Below are 21052 nucleotides of genomic sequence, written 5' to 3'. Positions count from 1 at the left end.
ATTGAGCCTTAGCACGACGAAGAGCAGATTTATACACCCCGATTGCCGAGCGATACTCCTCTCGTCTAGCTTCCACCCCTTCCTTTCTCCATGCCCTCTCCAACTTCTTGCATCCCTTCCTAAGGGATCTCAACTCAGGAGTATACCATGGGGCAGAACCCATCCTCTTCTCCCTTTTTAGCACTCTCTTTTTAGGGAGACTGACATCAAGAGAGCTGGTCAACCACTGATTAAGGTTCGAGTCTGCGATTACCGGGTCCAAAACTGGAGAAGGACGCGTACCTTCAAGAGTAGTAATCCAGTTGTCCACCGATAGCCTAGACCAAGCTCTCTCCAAAGTATGAACCCTAGGGAGGGGGGTGGGCATTAGTTCCACTTGCCAAGTAAAAGGAACCAAGAAATGATCTGACCACGGGAGAGGATAAGGGGGCAAAGACCTAAGATGGGACATATTAGAAAAAATGGGGTCCAGCAAATGGCCCCTATTGTGCGTAGCTTCCGCGTTAATTAGACTCAGCTCATAGACTTTAAGATCACACTGCAGGTCTACCGCTATTAGATCCGCCGGATCATTAAAATGGAGATTAAAGTCTCCCAATGCCATAAAATTGGCCGTGGAAGAAGCCAAAAACGTGACTGTTTCCATCAGTGAACTGACGAAATTGCCCACACAACCTGGAGGGCGATAGACCAATAAACCTGACACCGACACCGTAGGCGAGATCCGTAGGGAGAACTGACAGCTCTCGCAATCTAGCACCCCACCAGGTTGAGACCTACACCCAAAAGTATCTCTATATATAATGGCAATGCCGCCCCCTCGCCCCACAGGCCTGTCCAAATGGTATATTAGAAAGCCTGGGGGGAGGGCTCGAACTATATCAACCCCAGCACAAGATGTAATCCAAGTTTCCGTCAGAAACAAGATATCTAAATCAAGATCTTCTATAAGAAAATTAATTTCTAAAGAATGGCTAGGGAGGGATCTACAATTCAGCAGAGCCATAAACAGGGCGTTCCTACCCTTCGCTGACTGGATCGTCTGACAAATCCTACAGCCAGAGAAAACTTTAGGACCTTTGTGGATGTACTTACAAGTTGTATCTTTCAGGGGGCGTAGTGACAAGATCTCCTCACGAGAGTATTTTATCCTTATTTCAGGCATTTTGGCCAGGAAACCTGGCCTTAAGCCCGTCTGGGCCCGGACGGGCACAGACGGGCTGGACTCTGGCGTGACTCCGGCGGGGATCCGACGTACCCGCTGTACGTGTCCGCTGCGCGTCCGCATGACCTCCTTAAAAAGAGGTCAAGCGTTCTTGTGACGCTACACCGTCCAATCAGATGGCGCCGCCCGGCGTCCTTTACTCCCCCAATATGGCCGCCAAAGTAGCGAGTGGCAGGGAAAGGACCTGCAAAAGCGCGGTGAATCAACGATTATTGTGCAGGTAAGTGGACAGCAGTATAAAAACAAGGGCAAAAATAAACCCAAATAAAAATAAATACAAGACAGGGAGATTTAAAAAAACGCCTCACAAACGGCAGAACAGCAGCAATAAGCGCCACGCGCTCTGACCACTCTTATCAGGTCAGTCGGTCAACTGGCAAGGCCAGTATGGCCTAGTAGCGCTGAAAATGTATTCTAATGTTTTTTAATTGTGACTTTTTTTTCTCTTTTTTGATAGCTACGCCAAGGCACTGCTTTCCTTGATGGAGAAGGACTGTTGTTATCTACTAATTACCGTGTCATACAACCCAGATTTGTTAGAAGGTATAGTTCACTTTTAGTTTTTTATACTTTTGGAAACCTACACAAAATTATTGTGCACAATTTTAAGTGCCAGCAAGCCATAAAGATTTACTTAACAAGTAATAAAGCAGAAATACCTATGAGCTGCAATAAAACTTTACAAACATAAAACCAATATCATTAGACAGTGCAGACAGAAAATGTGCAAGTGCTTAATTGTAAGGGGTTACTGTATATTTCAGAAATACTAGCTTTAATTAAAATGAAGAGCACTTCTAAACTTAGGACATACCCTAAGCAAATTAACTTAAACCTCCCTCGAAAACAGCATATTTAAAACTCATGAGGGATTTTCTGCCATATCCCTTCAACAACAAAAGTGGGTAAATCAGTAGGGTCAGTCAAATATCTTTGAGGTGCACCAAGGTGTAACAGATCAGCCTCAAAAGTTTCGGAACATATCTGCTTTGTTAAAAGCAATTTTTTATTCTTTTTCACATATGTACCAGGTAGACAACTCTGTTGAAGTCTCATCAGGCATAGCTAAAGATCAACCACAGAGTGTTCACCTCCCCAAGTTTGCTCTACTATGTGCTCCCAGGCATAGGGAAAGATCAACCGCAGAGTATTCACCTTCCCAAGTTTGTTCTACTGTGTGCTCCCTAATTCACAGCATAAAATACATAGGAGCCTGCAATCTCTGTATAAAGCCCGTCTCTGACTTCCTTATTACAGACGTCTCTAGTCACCTGTAAGAAAGAAAGGCTATAGCTGCTAAACTGTTCTAAGTTATTACAGTGAGGTCTGACGTCACTATGCCTACTGCCAGAACCAGTAACCAGAGTGGAAGGCAGGTCACTGAGCATAATTATAGCTGCAGCATAAAACAAGGAAAATAGGAAATGGCTTTTACTTTTGATATGTTTTATCTAAAAAGGAAAAGTGATCAGCACACTTTAGATATTTATGGCCCCATACATATAAGTAATTGAAGGACACATAGAATCTCCGCATGTTTCTACACCATCTGACCCACTGCATTTTTAACCTGATTTGTATGAAACTGTTACTAATATTGTCTTGCAAAACTTTCTAGCTTCTTTTTAGTGTGTTTTAGTTTAGCATTATCAATTCTAATTAAAATGTTCTGTTCTGTAGTGAACATCAATGAGCAAGACACCAAGTATTTAATTGGGTTTAGGAAGTATGATGGTTTGACCATATATTTTAAGAAATAAAATATCTTATGTTGTACATTAAAACAATACTACAAGTCACCTCAGCGTTCCATTACCTTATAGAGGAACATGGCCTTCAGCCCTGTTCCTCTTTATGGACTTGGAAGTTGTTGGTGACTTGCAATAATATCCTTACAATGTACGGCAGTGGGTAATTTTATTTTCGTGATAACTAGACTTGGCTTGAAAATCAACTACAATGTAATATGGCGAAAATAAAACTGTGCTCATGGAATGTGGCGGGGTTAAATAATAGAAAAAAAAGGGATGAAATGTGGGGGTTAATAAGGTCCAACTCATTAGATATAATATGTCTCCAGGAGACCCATATACCTTGGGCAGAGCGAGAAGCATTAAAGTCTCCGGGATATAACCTATTAGTCTGTACTAGCCAAACTACAAGGACAAGGGGGGGTCGCAATTTTGGCAAGAACCATTTTGGGAGAGGCTACACGCAAATTGGCAGATCCTCTAGGTAGATGGGCGATTGTCGAACTCAAAAGTGGAATGACAATATGCTCTATCTATGCTTCTAATTACGACGATCCCATAATGTTTAATGACCTTGAGATCGAACTCTCAAGCTGGCCTCAGGAGCTGATTTTTTGTGGAGACTTTAACATTTCTTTCCCTGGAAAAAATACATTATCGACACAAAATCAATCAGTATATGCTGGCTATAAGCCAAGGGTATTTAAAGCCGCCGTCCAATTAAAAGAGAGCTTAGGCCTTGTTGATTTATGGGATTTGAAGCAGCAGTTAGATCCTGGATATACATACTTTTCTCATCCCCATCAGAAATATGTTCGCATTGATTATATTTGGATATCAAAAACTCAGTCGAGTACTGCACAAATTAATAAATTACCAAAAACTATTTCGGATCATAATCCTCTTATACTCACTATATATATAAATAACATCTATAGACCCCGCTCAACTTGGTCTTTTGACAGGAAATTACTGGTAAACAACGATTATGTAGTTTATATGAAAAAATGGGCGCAGAGATTTATTGAAGATAATCGATATAGCACATCTAGTAGAATGGTGTGGGACTGCTTTAAGGCTGCAATACGGGGAGAGACAATTAGTTATGTCGCCAGACAGAAAAAAGAGGAGGTCAGCTATAATGATCTACAGCTACGAAAATTAGCAGAACTAGAAGAGAAACATATTAAGCTTATTGTTCAAGGTATGGATGGTGGTCCAACTGTAAGGGAAATGGCGATACTTAAAGCTGAGATTAATACCAAACTCACTCAAAGGCAGGCTGAGCTATTCCAATCACACCGAAATAAGATCTATGAAACAGGGGAGAAGGTGGGTAAGCAGCTAGCACTTTGAACTCGCCAGAGTCAATCTATTAATCTCATCGCATGTATCGAACAAGAAGGCCAAGAATACACAACGCCAGAATCGATTTTAGAAGTTTTCCAAAATTATTATGGTAACCAATATAAAAATGAGGATTCTTTGAATTTTTACACAATTAAAGAAATTATATCTAGATGGGCAACTGAGCAGGAAATTGGACCAGCTATAGATAATATTACGAAGCTTGAATTAGACCAAGATATAACGCAAACTGAATTGGAAATTGCCCTATCAGAACTCGCAACAGGAAAGGCAGCCGGGCCGGATAAAATACCCCTTGAGTTTTATAAAATTATGGGCAATAGTATAATGCCTCTATTACTCGACCTATTTATTGGGACTCAGGTAAGCGGAATTCCACCTAGATCTTGGCAAGAAACGAATATAGTAGTCTTCTCAAAGAAAGACAAACCGGCCCATCTTCCCTCCTCGTATCGACCTATCTCCCTTATAAATTCAGATTCGAAACTCTACTCTAAGATTCTGGCTAACCGGCTCAGGGGGGTCGTCGAGCGCTTGGTCTCCCCGTGGCAACATGGCTTTATTCCGGACAAAGGTACTACAGATCACACGCGACGTGCTAATACGCTGTTCGATGCCGCGAGTGCTACGGGAGATCAGGTATCGATGATCCTCCCAGATGCCGAAAAAGCCTTCGATAGGGTATCATGGGCTTTTTTGTGGGCTATATTAGAACAAACAAATATTGGATCATGCTTTATGAAAGCTATAAAGGCAATGTATGTCTTACCTAGAGCAAGGGTAGTGGCAATGGGGCAAGAATCAGGACTCTTTGAAATATCTCGCGGGACTAGGCAGGGGTGTCCATGCTCACCTATCCTTTTTGCCCTCTATATAAACCCTCTTATCCTGAAATTGCTCAAATCAGAAGCTATCAAACCGGTAATAATGGGTCAACATTATACAAAAATACTAGCTTACGCTGATGATGTTGCAGTATTGACACCACAACCAACCGAGGCTATACTTGCAATAGAACATATTACTCAAATATTTGGTAAGATATCTGGCTACTCCTTAAACAGGGATAAAACGATGGTTATTTGTACCAATAATGTTAATTTTGCTGATTCTAGAAGGGTCGATTCTGCTGTTTATCTAGGAGTCCGAATAACCGCCAAAATAGATGAGATAATTAAGATAAATTACGAACCATTGCTACAGAAAGTAAAGATAGATCTGAAAAGGATCGATGTATTACATTTATCGATCATAGGAAGGGGGAATTATCTTAAAATGAATATTCTGCCACGGATTCTTTATCTTTTTCGTGCGGTCCCTCTGTTAGTTGATGACATAATCTTAAGGGGCTTCGAATCCCATCTAGGAAAATTCATGTGGGGCTACGGGAAGATTAGGAGATCTATTAAGAAACTTTCCTTACCTATTATTAGAGGAGGGTTAGCAATCCCGGATTTGAGCTTATATCTATGGGCTGCACTTCTCCAACAGATGAAGCCATTATTTGAGATCAGACCAACTGGAAATGAAGGAGTCACAAATTATATACCCTCAATATTTGAATTATCTATTGGAGAAAGGGCCAATGGCTTGTTAATTAAACAGATTGAACCGTCTTACTTTAAGAAAGTGAAATTTAAGGTTATAAAAAACGCCTGGTTTCTATGGAGAAGAATTATGAGATACATGAAAATACCAAAATATAATAGATATATTTCTCTATGGCATTCATCAATATTACCACCTCATATCTATGACACTATCTCTAGACTCTGGGAAAATGTAGGAATATTGACGATAGGAGATTTTTTACTCACCCCCCATGGGCCTAGATTTCAACAATTGCAATCTAAATTTTCGATTCCAATGAATAGTGTATTTAAATTTATACAAATCAACTCAATCTTAAATTTGAAAGTCGCTGATATATCTTTGGATACTATCGCCTTAATCGATTGCATGTTGAGATCTAAGACAAAGATTGGCAACTTGTATGATGTATTAATGGAAAACAGACAAGATGATCTGGAATCCACCGAAGTAGGCTGGTCTCGGAAATTAAATAATCCTAATGTTGATATTGATTCATCTTTGACCTTATCGACTCAGCTGTTTATGGCATCCAATTTGAAGGCTCAACTTTATAAAACCATCTTTGACCTATATTTTACTCCGGCAAAACTTCACTCCTGGGGGAAAAGGACTACATCAGACTGTCCAAGGTGTGGCAGAACAGCAGCTAACTTAATACATATGTTATATGAATGTGATAAATTAACGATGTTGCGTATAATGATTGCTGATTTTTGGCAGGAGGTGTTCGGGCACCCTGTAGCGGAATCACCTGCATTATATATTTTGGGTAAAGATAACACACTCAACCATACTAAAGCAGAAGAAATTTCCCTTTTCCTCGGTACCTCAGTCTATAGAATAATAATTACTGCCCGATGGAAAGATATCGACCCTCCTAATTTTCAGATCTGGCTCTCTAGACTTTTAGGGATGTGTAACCAGGAAAAGGCGATCTTTGCATGTAAAGGTATTAAAGCAAAAATACGCGGCACTGAAATTTGGAAACCAATCGAGGATTGGAAAAATGATAACATAAATGGTATATAAATAAGCTAAATTTGGATGTAGCTAAGTCTTAATGTCCTTTCTTTAAATATCAGTATTATATTGTATATTGTATCTACTGAATTTGTCTTTTTTGGTTATTGTAATATGTTTTTGCAACTGTGATGCCCAAATAAAATATAAGTAAAGTTAAGGAAGTATGATGGTTTGACCATATATTTTAAGAAATAAAATATCTTATGTTGTACATTAAAACAATACTACACTTCACCTCAGAGTTCCATTACCTTATAGAGAAACATGGCCTTCAGCCCTGTTCCTCTTTATGGACTTGGAAGTTGTTGGTGACTTGCAATAATATCTTTACAATGTACAGCAGTGGGTAATTTAACCCAAATATAATAATGAAACCTCCCCAGATGAAATGATCAATCTCCCTAGCGTGGCCAATGGCTGAGCATTCTTATGTGTCAGACAGGCCACCTCTAGGGCCCAATGAGGCTGCAAAATACTTTTGGTGGACAAATAGCATCCTACTTCTTATGTTGTGCTTGGTTGGAGGGGTGCCAGTTTTTAGTGTGTGCTAAGTGTGATGCTGGTGATGCTCCTATAATACCATCTGTAGCTACAATTGAGTGTGTAGTGGAGCAAAGAAGAGCGTGAGATAGAACACTGCATTCATAGCATAGTTGTGTTCAGTTGAAAGGGTGGGGTTTAGCAGTATGGCTTATATGAGAAGAGTTTTCATGTTTTGTTTAATGATCAGTGATATAGTCTTATTGTGTGTCACTTCAGTTATGTTACAGCAAGCAAGTAGCTGAGCTTGTGCATGTGATCGAGCTTATGATCCTTGTGTGGGTGTTAGATTCTTGTTAAAATTGGGTATCGAGTTGGCAGAGGAATGCACCCTGTCCAAGTAGGGACCACAATCCTAGTCAGTGTAAACTAGATACACACTAAAAGATAACCTGTGCTCACCCTCTGGTAGCTTGGTATGGAGCAGTCAAGCTTATCTAGAGAGGGACTGTGTAAAGGATTGGGGCTATACACACACACAGTAACACAATGAAAACCCCACAAAAATACTCCACTCAGGTTTAGAAAAATAGAGAATATTTTAATGAAAAAATCAAGACCAAAAATAAATAACAAAAATCTAATACAGAAATCCAAAGTTATACATTTTTAAAGAATAAACCAAAAATAGTGCTTTAAAGTCAAGTAGCGCTAAGGGGTTACTTCAGGTCATGCCTGACCGGGGTAAATCCAGAGTTCAAGCTGACCATGATGGAGGGCAGGCTGGTTACAGGACTCGCAAAGTACCTTGGATGGAGCAAGCATTGACATCGAAGACTCGATGCGAGGAGCTGAGGAGGCGATGCGACATAGTCGATCTGGAGGATGTAGGTCACAGCTTTCCAAACTTTTCATGTTGGTGACACACCTTTTAGACAATCTCCACCTAGTGACACGGTAATGCGAGCGAGCCGGAACCACTTAAGGGGGGTTTGGGGGGGTTCTCCCCAGAGAAAAGTTTGAAAACATAGTGGGCAAATGGTGCATTGTCAAGCAAATTCGGGAAAGCAGGAAGGATAATAAAGCAATTGTGAATCTGTTCTAACAAAGACAGTGACTGGCAAAACTGGGTGTAAGGTTAAGTTTGTGCCTGAAACAAGAATATAATTATGCACACATTGACACATGCCCCAGTGATTTACGGCACAAAAAGGGTGGGTGCACGCATAGCCAACCCTTTAAACAAGTTGGATGAGAAATGTACACTACCAGATCTAGAACCAAAAGAAGCCTTTGGAAAACAATCTACCAGGCCAACATTGTGGCAAGTGACGATGATCACACCCAAGCCAGTTCACACTAGAAGGGGGAAAGCCCATTTTGGAAAACTGAGACCAATTTATAAGATAGTTTGCTCTCATATATCAAAAATGTCATATGAGAGAAAATTAGTGAAAGGAAAGGTTGAAAAAAGAGAAAAAAGTGTCAGAAAAAGAAAGGGAGATCAGAATGAGCAAAGGAGATAGTGAAGAACCAGAAATAAGGATGGCAGGGAAAGAACAAAGAAGTGGAAGACAGTGGAAGATGGAGAGAAACAAGAAGACTAGTGATGGATATGAGAGGAAGGATATAGAATGAACAGAAATAGAAACAAAGAAGAGAGTTTAGGTTTAGGATGAACGTGGATGGAAAAATGAGAGGGAGGGAGGCGATAAGAATGAGTGAAAGGCACGAGGGGAAGAGACATGAAGCGATAGAAAGGAGACCAGGTGAAAGAAGGACAGATGAGTGAAGATGGAGATAGGGAAAAGAGCAGTGCTTAATTTAAACCAGTGGTTTCCATCCCCCCCTGTCCCACTGCTGCTTCCAGGCAGCAGCCACAACTGCTTCTTTGTTTACAGAGCCCTAAAATGCGATAAAAAGCAGAAATATAAAATTATGATTTCTCATATCCCAGACACGAAACAGCTGTTTTCTTTTTATCAAGGCAAATTGTGCAGCCCACATTCCACATTTGGCAACCCCATTCTTACAAAAAAACACCTGACCGCCCTTTGCCTGTCTGCGTTTCTAAGAATGAGCAAACAAAACAGACAGTTGTGCAGCAGGCAGATTATTAACATTTAACACTAGAACGCTGAGCTACCACCTGTGGCTTTTTTAAAATGTAAGCATGATTACAGACTACTTCGCAGAAAGCTTTCTGAAGGTCGTATACCCCTATCGATCCCTAAACCCTTTAAAACCACTAAATACCCCTTACCCTTATCCACCCATGAACCCTAAACACCCCTTATAACCCTTACGACACTGAAACCTTACTCGTCCCACCACCTGAACCCTTAAACCACCCCCTTTTTAATGGCATAAATATTATGACATTGAAAAAATACCTACTTGGTAAAGTACTGTCTGGTAAAGTACCAAAAAAAGTCCCACGTGTTACTTTACCCTCGTAATTACGTCCTCCTGGTTAAAGACTTCTGATGGATACATCTGCCAGTGGATTCCTCACCTTGTGAATATCCCCTGCGCCAGCATTCCTCAGAACTTTTTTTTTTCCCCCCAGCTCTCTACGCCGACGTGGACGACGTCATAATGCATCGGCTCCGCTCGCGACTCCGTATGATGTCACCGGAGCCATAAGAGAGCCACGTCGGCGTGATGACGTCAGTTCCCTTTTTTCCGCGCCGTCGACGCGCAACGGTTTTTCCAGTACTCTCCTGCTACTTTGTAGTTGTTCGGTGTTACTGTTGGGAATGTGGGGGCCACATGTCTATGACAGACCCCCATGATGATTGTTTGTGGTGCCTTTCATCTGACCACGACGTCGAAGATTGTTCAAGCTGCAGGAGGATGAATCCGAAGGCGTTGAAGGAAAGGAAGGCGAAGCTTTTTAAGGCCAAGGCCAGAAAGGAGAAGAGAGGTAGAAAGAAGGAGAGGTCGAGACTGGAGTTGTCGACTTCACGTTCATCGAAGTCGAAAAAACATCATAAGAAAAGGAAGCATTCCTCTCGGTGCCGGTCTTCGAAGAACAAGGCGTCGAGATCGACTTCGCCTCGACGCCGAAGTAAGGATTTGTCTCCTTCTCCTTCTAAGTCTCCGGAAGGATCTCCTTCGCCGAAGCGGACTCCAGCGCGGTCACCGGCGCAGTCCCCGGCGCAGTCACCAGCGCCATCACCGGCGCCGTCTCCGGTTCCAGTGGAGTCGTCTGTTTCTGATGATGAGCAGGAACAAAGGAAGGACCCTTCTCCAGGGCCTGAGGATCCAACGGCTCCGGTAGAGGACACTGTGGCGCCGTTGCCAGGTACTCCGCAGATGGATCCAGGATCGGTTCCTTATCCGCAGATCCCGGCTCCGGGTATGGATTCTTCGCATTTTTTAAATGCTATGTATTCCCATCCGGTGCACCGACTGGTCCCGTGGGTCCTATGGCGAATGCTCTAGGGGTGCCGCAGCAGTATGCTCAGGCCCCGTTTATGCCTTTTCTGCCGATGGCGCCTTCGTGGCAGTTTCTGGGGATCCATCGCGACCCCGGCTGGATCGTGATGCTTCGGAGCCTTCCTCGACGCCGTTGCCGACTCCCTCGGCGCCGCGTTCGGCGCCGCCGACTCCGTCTTTGGCGCCGCGTACTCCTGCACCTCTGGCTCCACCGACGCCGCGTACGGCGCCGACGACGCCGGCTCCATGGATTGAGTCGTGAAGGGAGGCCCAAAGAGTCTTGGATGAGGGAAGGTATAGAGTGGAGGTAGAGGAAGGTGAAGTGTACACGTCCTCTGATGAGTTTGGAGGGATACAAGAGGCTAGTGGCCTGGATACGACTCCTGAGTGGGAGCATACTTCATCTAGATCATCTCCACCTCAGGAATTGATTCCTTACCATATGGTTATAAAGAAGGCTGCAGAGTTGTTGGATTTGCAGTTGCCCTCTGCGGAATATAAATCTAACCTGCTGACAGAGGTGTTGCATTCACCTACTTTGACATCTGAGCCTTTACTGCCTTTTAATGAGGCTATTTTGGAGCCTGTTTTGGAGGTATGGCGTAAACCACTTTCTTCTCCGGCGGTTTCCAGGCAGGTGGCGAGAAGATACAGGGTGGCACCTGGGGATCCAGATTTTCTTTCTACGCACCCGTCTCCAGAGAGCCTAGTTGTGCAGGCGTCCTGCTCGAAGCATGCTTCGGGAGCGTTCCCTCAGTCTCCTGCGGACAGGGAGTCCAAAAAGGTGGACCAGGCAGCTAAGAAAACTTTTTCATCAGGAAGTATGGCACTTAAGTCTACCAATGCCACGTGCTTGCTGGGTCGTTATGTGCATGCCTTAATGGACTCAATGAAGTCTTTAGCCCCTAAGCTGCCTGAGGGTGATAAGGCGTCCTTCATGGAGGTGGTCGCAGATACTCAAGCTGCTGCAAGGCAAGTGATTCAATCGGGGCTTGATACAGCAGATTAAGTGGCAAGAATAATGGGCTCGTCTATAGCCACGAGAAGGCAGGAATGGCTCCGTTCATCTGGCTTTTCTTCGGATGTTCAGGCCACATTGGTGGATTTGCCGTTTGATGGACAAAAATTATTTGGAGAAAAAGCTGACTCCGCCCTACAGAGATTTAAGGACAGCAGGGTAACAGCTAAATCTTTGGGTCTGCAAGCTCCTGCTAAAGGTTTTGGTTTTAAAAAGTTTAGGGGTTTCGGAAGGTCTTCATTTCGCTCCTTCCGGCAGCCTCAGCAGCAGCAGCAACAACAGCAGAATCCACTCTATCGGTCCTATAGAGGGAGACAAAAGGGTCGGAGAGGTTCTGGACCCAACCCCTCTTCTTCTTCCTCCTCCTCTGCTCCCAATGAAGCTTCAGGGAAGCAGCCCTAGATCCCCCATCCTGGATCATGTAAGACCTGTGGGGGGGTCGGGTGTCCCACTTTCTGCGGGGTTGGAAATCTGTTACTACAGACCTTTGGGTTTTGAACCTCATGGAGACTGGGTACGCCCTTCCCTTTCGGGAGTTTCCTCCCCCTTACCCGCACAGAGAGTATCTCTGTTTTACGGTTGGGTCGCAACATTACCAGTTTGCGGTCCTCCCGTTTGGTCTTACTACCGCACCTCGAGTGTTCACGAAGGTGATGGCAGTGGTAGCGGCCCATCTCAGGAGGTCGGGGATTCCGGTTTTCCCCTACCTGGACGACTGGCTTCTGAAGGCAGAGTCCCCAGAGATGGTGCAGCATCCTCTGCAGGTCACATCTCAGCTGTTGTTCGAATTGGGTTTTTCGATAAACGTGCCCAAATCTCACCTGGTGCCCTCTCAACGCAACCTGTTCATAGGGGCGGTACTGGACCCTACGGTGTGTTGAGCATTTCCTCCTCCTCAAAGAATTCTCGACATTCAGGAGATGGTCCCTTTATTCCACAATGGAGCGGTTGTTCTGGTTCTGAAGGTCCTTTGCCTGCTCGGTCTGTTCGCTACCTGCATTCTGTTGGTCAACCATGCACGCTGGCACATGAGGGCACTCCAGTGGTGCCTCCGCAGACAGTGGTATCAGCACAACGGAGATCTCAGGCAGTCGATCAGGATCTCCAGAGAAGCTGCAGCGGATCTATCTTGGTGGAGCGCGGAGGGCAATCTGTCTCAAGGTAAGCCCTTCTATCTACCTCCATCGGTGGCCACGGTGATAACGGATGCCTCCACCTTAGGGTAGGGTGCTCATCTGGGGGATCTGGAGATCAAGGGTCTTTGGTCTCCGGAGGAGAGGTTGCTTCACATCAACCTTTTGGAATTGAGGGCACTCAAGGCCTTCCTCCCTTCCCTTCGTGGTCAGTCTGTTCAAGTCCTGACAGACAACACTACCGCGATGTGGTATGTCAACAAACAGGGAGGAGTGGGGTCGCATTGTCTCTGCAGAGAGGCCCTGCGTCTTTGGTCCTGGGCTCAGGACCATCGGATTTGTCTGATGGCAAATCATCTGGCCGGGGTGCTGAACGTGCGTGCAGACAGTCTCAGTTGGCAGTTCTCCGCCGACCACGAGTGGAGGCTCCATCCGGAGGTGGTTCGTTACGTCTTTCGGACGTGGGGAACCCCTCGGGTGGACCTGTTTGCCACCCGCGAGAACGCGCACTGCCCGTCATTCTGCAGTCTCCAGTTTCCGATGCAAGGGGCGTTGGGGGACGCGTTTCAGTTGAGTTGGGGCTCTCGACTCCTTTACGCGTTTCCTCCCATACCCTTGATTCCTCGGGTTCTGAGGAAGATTCGCCAAGACCGGGCCCAAGTCATTTTGATCGCCCCGGATTGGCCAAGAAGGGTGTGGTACACAGATCTTCTCCACCTCTCTTCGTGCCCTCCGCTCCGTCTCCCTCTGAGGGCAGACCTCCTCTCGCAGTCCGAGGGGCAGGTTCTACACCCCCACCTCCAGAGCTTACACCTTCATGCCTGGAGATTGAACGGGGCACCCTGAGTTCTTTCTCTCTCCCACCTGATGTGGTGGATGTTATTTTATCGGCCAGGCGACACTCCACCAAGTCCATTTACTCCTACAGGTGGTCCAAGTTTGTAAAATGGTGTGGAGAGAGATCCATTGACCCTTTAAAAGCACGTCTTTCTGAGGTGCTCCAGTTTGCCCTTTCCTTGGCTCAGCAGGGCTGTGCTGTGGCCACGGTCAAGGATTATCTTTCGGCCTTATCGGCCTTTCTATGTCTATCTGATCAACCGTCATTATTTAAATCTCCGGTTGTACTAAGGTTTATCAAAGGCCTTACAAACAAGTTTCCTCCTACTCCTTTTGTAATGCCGCAGTGGGACCTCAATCTTGTCTTAAATTTTCTGATGGGGTCCCAATTTGAGCCTCTTCATAGTTGTCCTTTGAGGCTGTTGTCCTTTAAGACGGTCTTTCTTGTAGCCATAACCTCGGCAAGGAGGGTGAGTGAGCTTCAAGCTCTTAGTTCTAAACCCCCTTTTCTAACATTACATGCTGAAAGGATGGTGCTCAGGACCAGGGCTGCTTTCCTGCCCAAAGTTGTTACTCCGTTTCATTTGGGGCAGTCTATTACTCTCCCTGTTTTTTATCCACCTCCTCATCCCTCCAAGGAGGAGGAAAGGCTTCATCGCCTGGACCCAAAAAGAGCTGTCAGCTTTTACTTGGACAGAACAAAAGACTTTCGTCTGGAAGATCAGCTCTTTGTGGGTTATGTTGGACATTCCAAAGGAAGAGCGGTGCACAAGCGCACTCTATCAAGGTGGATCATCCTTGCCATCAAGATCTGCTACGCTCTTGCTGGTAAGGTTCCTCTTGAGGGTATTAGGGCTCATTCTACTAGAGCTAAATCATCTACATCTGCTTTGGCCCGGGGTGTTCCTGTGGCAGATATTTGTAAAGCCGCGACTTGGGCCTCCCTCCATACTTTCGCGAAGCATTATGGCTTGGACTCTGAGATGAGAAGGGAGGGCCACTTCGCGCGCTCTGTATTGCAAGACTTTCTTGTATAGGAAGGTGGACACCCTCCTCCGGGAGTGGGGACTGCTGTGGGAATCTATTCACAAGGTGAGGAATCCACTGACAGATGTATCCATCAGAAGAACAAGTTACTTACCTTCGGTAACGCTTTTTCTGGTGGATACAGTATCTGCCTGTGGATTCCTCACTGGCCCACCCGCCTCCCCGTTGTCCACCTTTGTATACCTTAAAAGTTGTCTTGTTTGAGATGTTGTTATGCTTTCTGGTACATTTGTAGGAAATGCTTATTTTGTTTAGCTTTCCTTTGGTTTTTGTAATGTGTATATTTGATTGTATATTGTATACTGTGTATACTTTGAGTCTGTCGTTGGTCCACCTGTGCGCCTCGAGGGCGCGGAAAAAATGGGTGGAACTGACGTCATCACGCCGACGTGGCTCTCTTATGGCTCCGGTGACGTCATACGGAGTCGCGAGCGTAGCCGATGCATTATGACGTCGTCCACGTCGGCGTAGAGAGCTGGGGAAAAAAAAAAAGTTCCGTGGAATGCTGGCGCAGGGGATATTCACAAGGTGAGGAATCCACAGGCAGATACTGTATCCACCAGAAAAAGCGTTACCGAAGGTAAGTAACTTGTTCTTCAGGCTGCTTACTGACTGCTCCACTGTCGCCCTATGCAAAATTGCATTCATTCTACCACGTAATGCTCTTGTGCAGTCAGTGTTGTCTGACTGCCTGCCTGCTTTACTCAGGCCCATAGTACTCCGATGGGGCTTTAGGCGCGGGGCATACAAAATGTGAAACTCTTAAAATAAGTAAGTCTGAAGTTCCTTTTTAAGGCCTATGAAGGATTAGCAAAGATGCAATTTGTAAAATAGTAGGTTCCAAAATTAGGGGGGGGGGGTGGGGCGAAATAGAGAAGGCCCTGCCCGTTTAAAATGAAAGTCACAGTATTAATCAAATTTTGTTTTTAAAGGGACACGGCCGGGCAGCATGTCAGGTATCTTCATCATTTTTATCGGGAGGAAATAGGGTTTCACTGGCATGCACTATCGCCGCTACTTACTCTTCTGACGTGGCGTCTTCATGTATCTTCCTTTTATCTATTCTAGGCTATTTTGCAGTGAACACAATGCATTCAATGCAGCACTCTCTTCCCCCATGATCAGCTCCATGTATTAAGTCCCCATTTTGTATGTATTTGTCCCATCTCGTCAACGTTACGGTGCTTGATTATTGTGGGCTGCAGCAGAGTCAGAAACATATTAGACTTGTTCTGCCAAAAGGCCAGTGGGACAGGGACAAATGCAACCATTTCTCATCCTTGTGCCTTTGATATATTGCTATTAATAGGGAAAAGCTTGCAGCATAGTTGCTTGCAGTAACATCTGTAAAGAATACACAAATTCGCAAAACCATTCAGGTACCATTCGCTCCCCATTACATTTTTGTGAGCCATACGTGTCTGTCTAGCATTCCACCCTTTCAGCTACACTCACATTTATGATATTACCAGAATTCTGAAAGCTGCTCCTATTATTATAAATGCACATCTATTCCCATTCTAATCTGCAACAGCACTATCGGGGTGCTCCTGCACGGTACTAGTGTTTATGAGTGCAAAGTTTCCAGCCCAACTATACTGCACAATGTGTTATCAGGGAATATTTGATGTATACATTCACACCACCCCTCTATTTAGCACACATTGGAAGTTTCCAAAATACCCAAGTGAGCGTATTCTCCGTGGATCCTTAATGCTCCATAACACTAGGTTTTTTGGTAAGCAAGGTGTTAAAACAAAGCTGTATTCTGTTAGAATGTAGTTTTGTGAATGTGAAGTGTATGTGACTGGTATTTGTCTTTTGCATTTGTTGAAACTGGAACGGGTATGAGTAAAGGGGATGGGGACAGTGTGTGTCTGGTTTTAGTGCTCTAAATTCAATGATTGACGAGAGCTGTTGAGAGGTGAGCATGAGAATCGTGGATGGACGGGTTTGTGTAGTGTTGGGTTGTGCAGAGTAATTATAATTGTGAGAGGTGCGGGTAGGAAGGTCTGATCTTTTCTGGTGGTAAGGCTGGTTATGGTGTTAGATGAGGATTCTTGGTGAGTGGTAGTATGTGTGGAATGTCTTGGCGAGTGGGAAATTGTGTGTTGTGGATGAGGGAATAGGAAGGGTTCCGGTAGTATTCTGTATCAGATCAAACGTTTCACCTCCTGTTCAACTCTGCAGGTAAGCCCTAATTTAAACAACCTGAAATGCTATCACACACTTTAGAATTCTTCTCTAAACACGCCAAAAACTAGTGCTAAGCAGGCTCAAACATAATTGAACACAAACAAAACAAATGAAGCAGCCTCAACACTTAAACTAGGCTTGCGTTTAACTCTTTGGTCCTTTTGTCACTTTACTACAGTGCTGAAAGGAAGCCCGAATCACGCGCGCACAAACAGCAAATTCATAGAAGAGGATTGGACAGCAAAAAAGCTACCTGCTTTTACCAACGTTGCTCTGGCCTTACTCTCTGCGCTGCTCAGTGCGCAGAGGCACTGTAGGGGAACCGAAGGAAAATGGCGATCTTAGTTTCTCTTTCTGAAACTTAAGGGGCTGTGCATGCTGGGAGGGAAAGAGGTTTCAAGTGAGGTTATGATAAGCCATACATCTGTTTCAAGAAGGTGGCTGCTGAAATAACACTTTTCCACTATCTTTAATGCTTTAATACATTTCTGATTCTCAACTTTGCTCCCATGGGCTTCAAATTAGTATTCCAATATCCGTTTAATGTTTTTTTACTTCGCTACAATAAATCGTCCATCTCAGAAGCTTTTGGAGGACCCAGGTTACATAGGTTCTGCAGGGTCCCTCTCTGTTTTTACGGCAGCATACAGACCTCGTTCAAAGTAAAAAATGTAATTGGGCACATTTTGAGGCAGCTGCAGCAGATGACACAACCTTACCATCTACTCCCCGCCATTCTTCATTGTCACCGGGCTACCACTTGTGTGAAAAACGTACCGAGCGCCGGGAATTGGGAGCGGACTGGAGTGCGCATTTGACGCGCGCAGCAAAGGGAACAAAGCCGCGTGCACCCGCCTAACGGTCTCCCCCGCCTTGCTCCACGTACTGCGTCACTGACAGGCGCAGTACCGTCCTGCTCAATCAGAGAATAGAGCGCGTCTCCTCGTCGTTGCGCGATACACCCAAGCACGACAGGCGACACAGTACTGTGTCGCGACACAGAGTTTGGAAAGCTCTGCTCTATGGTGTGCTGCTTCATAGGCCTGCCTGCAAGACTGGAGGTGAACTTCAGAATTAATTCTGGCGGACAGGCCTTTAGGGTTAACCCACACTTCCCACTGCTAGGGTCCACCTGCTGGTGCTAAGACACCAGGGCTTTTAAGATCTTGCGGGCCTTCTAAGGTCTAGCATGGGAATGTGCTCCCTCACGGGGAGTGGTCTGGTGGACTGGTCATGAAGGCTGAACCTGGTTCTCCAAAACCAAATTCAGCAGCTCTGACCATAGTACAACATCCTCTGCCCCACTGAGAGAAACTTGCACTGCACTGACCCGCTATAAACGCCTGGATGTGACTCAATTTAAATTACGGCACTAGACAAGAGCAATATGCTGCCTAAAAAAAATTAACAACATCCTAGAAAAAGCAAACACTCATAGGGAATGCAAGATTAAGTAAAGCATGTGAAATGTAAGCAGGAACAACATGGTTACCTATTTATACTCATTATTCAGAAATTAGTGAGTGTGTTTGCCTGAAAAGTTAAGGTCCATGACTACAGGGCCCAGAAGTGACCCGTTTCAATGACCATTGCTTATATCCTTACAAAACATAAGCTGTATGGCTTCAAAAGACCACAGGCCATATTATCAAGGAACGGCGATAACATTGTCGCCGCTTTAGCGGCCGGAAACTGCCGCTAAAGCGGCGATAATGTGCTTGATAATACCTTGTGAATTCCCATAGAGGCCCAGGTTCACACCAGAACCTGAGCTTATATGGGAATTCTCAAGGGCATATTATCAAGCCCATTATCACCGCTTTAGCAGCAGTTTCCTGCCGCCAAAGCGGCGATAATGTTATCGCCGTTACTTGATAATATGGCCCCTCATTCGTGTACACATAGCCGCTGTACACATTTGGTTTTCTAGTTCACCCATAAATCTGGTATTTTAGTACCTCCAGGAATAGTGCACATTCCCACCCAGGGAAAGCAATGCTGTTCAAAGAGAGACGAGAAAACTAAAGTAGCGCTTCACTGGCAACCACTGTGAAGTGGCACTAATGTGTTTATGTGTGAATAAATCAATCTGGCCACCTTACAACCACTCTGTCTTGATTGAGTTAGTTATTCATATTTTGAATGTTTTATTTCTCTCCACCCCGAGGCTGCACTTAAAAACTGAAACATTTCAGAAATACGACGTTTCCAGCAAAAGTCTTTTTCTTTTTTGGATCCATTTTACAGGGGAGCAAATAAACGAAAAGGAGGAAAGAGTAGGTAATACCTGTTTCTTGAAGTCTCGATTTTCACCAAATGAGGAGGCGTGAGACAGAAGGAGAGGGAAGAGGTGGAACAAAGAGAGGGGGGTGCGTGCAGCTGCCAGCGGCAGGAGAACTGGACACTTTCCTTTCCTTCTCTGCCCGTTCCGCCTGTCCCCAAAGCCCAGCCTTAACTATCGGCTGTGGAGATTTCTCGAGTCGAGGAGGCATCTATAAAAAACAGAAATTAGGGGAACGGACTCTATGAAATTAAAGAAGTAAGGGCACACCGTGCCCTGCCGATCCTGCTCACTTCGACCTCTGGTCCTCTTAGAGACCGTGTTCGGAAAAGACACACTAACGGATCTGTAAACAGAGGATCACAGATTATCCAACAGCCATTTACGAATGACGATGCTTACTCCTGCATAAACAGGTCCGTCACGCACTTACGTCACTCGAGGTCCTAGAAAGAAAGAATAGAGCGCGTCTCCTCGTCGTTGCGTGACACACCCAAGCACGGCAGGTGACACAGTACTTTGTCGCGACACAGAGTTTGGAAAGCTCTGATGTAGGTAATGCGTCGGTTCCGATCCACGCAGCCGGAGAAGGCTTCAATGTCAAACACTTTTACGATGCAGGCGCTGTGTCGTTGTTGAGCCTGGCAGTCGGGTCCCATGCCATCCTCGATCCACGCAGGGATGTCCTCGGATCGGAACTGCTTCGGCGTTGAAGGGCACTGCTTCGGTTTCGATTGGCGCAAAGATGTCACTGTATCGATTTGGAAGCTGCAGAACCCACTTTTAAGGTCCAGGACTAGATTGGCCCCTCAGGCAGGGTAGGACTCACAGATTGCAGAGTCCGAAAGGGTTGTAGGAAGTTTTTGATGGGCCTGAAACTTCAAAAATAGGAGGCAAGCGCTTGGCGTCACTCTGGGTTGAGGTGAGATGGGTCCAGACCTTGTCCTCAGCAGGGCAGAGATCAGCAGGCAGCAGGGCAGTTCAGCCAAGCAGAAAGTAGTTCCTTCAGAGCAGCAGTCAGGTAAAGTGACAATCCTTGTAAGCATAACAGTCTTTTACTCCTGGCAAAGTTCTTCACAAGTCCAGTAGTGTACTGTCTTGGTATGTTCAGAGCTCCAGTATTTATGCCTAGTTGTGCCTTTGAAGTGGGGGTGACTTCAAAGCAGGACCTTAATGTGTACAGGTCCTATTTCATCCTACCCTTGTCTGCCAGGCTTTGGGGGTAATCAGCCCTTTGTGTGGGACACAGGACACTCCCTACTCAGGTGTGTCAGCTCCCCCCCCTTCCTGCCCAAGAAGAGCTGTCAGAATGTAGATCAATGCAGATGAGTTTGCTGTCACATCCACCCTTCCTGTGTTTGTGGTTGTCTAAAGGGAATGCTCAAAGTGTAACTGTCACCCACCCTAAGCATGGATTGGAGACAGCCTGCAAGGTACAGTTGGAAAGTGGGTTATTGGTAGGGGCAAATGTAGGTCTGCCATTGGCAATAAGGCCACTAACACATGATAGGACTCAGCATAGGTCGTAGAAAATTATTCCTATGCTCAACTCTTGGTAACATGGCTGCTAGCAGACAGGCTTAACTTCAAAGACAGATATGTAAAGCATTTAAAAACACTATTTCAGTAAACTATTTCAGTAAATTATTAAGACACAAC

At 45.1% G+C, this 21052-nt stretch overlaps 1 protein-coding gene across 2 annotated transcripts in view; it reads left to right on the top strand.

Moving 5' to 3' along the window:
• LOC146822941 (putative thiopurine S-methyltransferase) overlaps positions 1 to 21052 on the top strand; it is a 232630-nt gene that overhangs the window by 190857 nt on the left and 20721 nt on the right. For both annotated transcript variants that reach the window (XR_014962097.1, XM_085607094.1), the window contains exon 7: positions 1683 to 1768. Coding sequence is in view for 1 of the 2 variants with exons in the window: in XM_085607094.1 (XP_085463220.1) it covers positions 1683 to 1768 (86 nt within the window). In the remaining variant the exon portion in view is untranslated. The remainder of the gene's footprint in view (positions 1 to 1682; positions 1769 to 21052) is intronic.

This window comes from Triturus cristatus, chromosome 5_2, assembly GCF_964204655.1.
Source record: "Triturus cristatus chromosome 5_2, aTriCri1.1, whole genome shotgun sequence".
NCBI lineage: Eukaryota > Metazoa > Chordata > Amphibia > Caudata > Salamandridae > Triturus > Triturus cristatus.
This window is presented reverse-complemented; position numbering and strand designations above follow the sequence as displayed.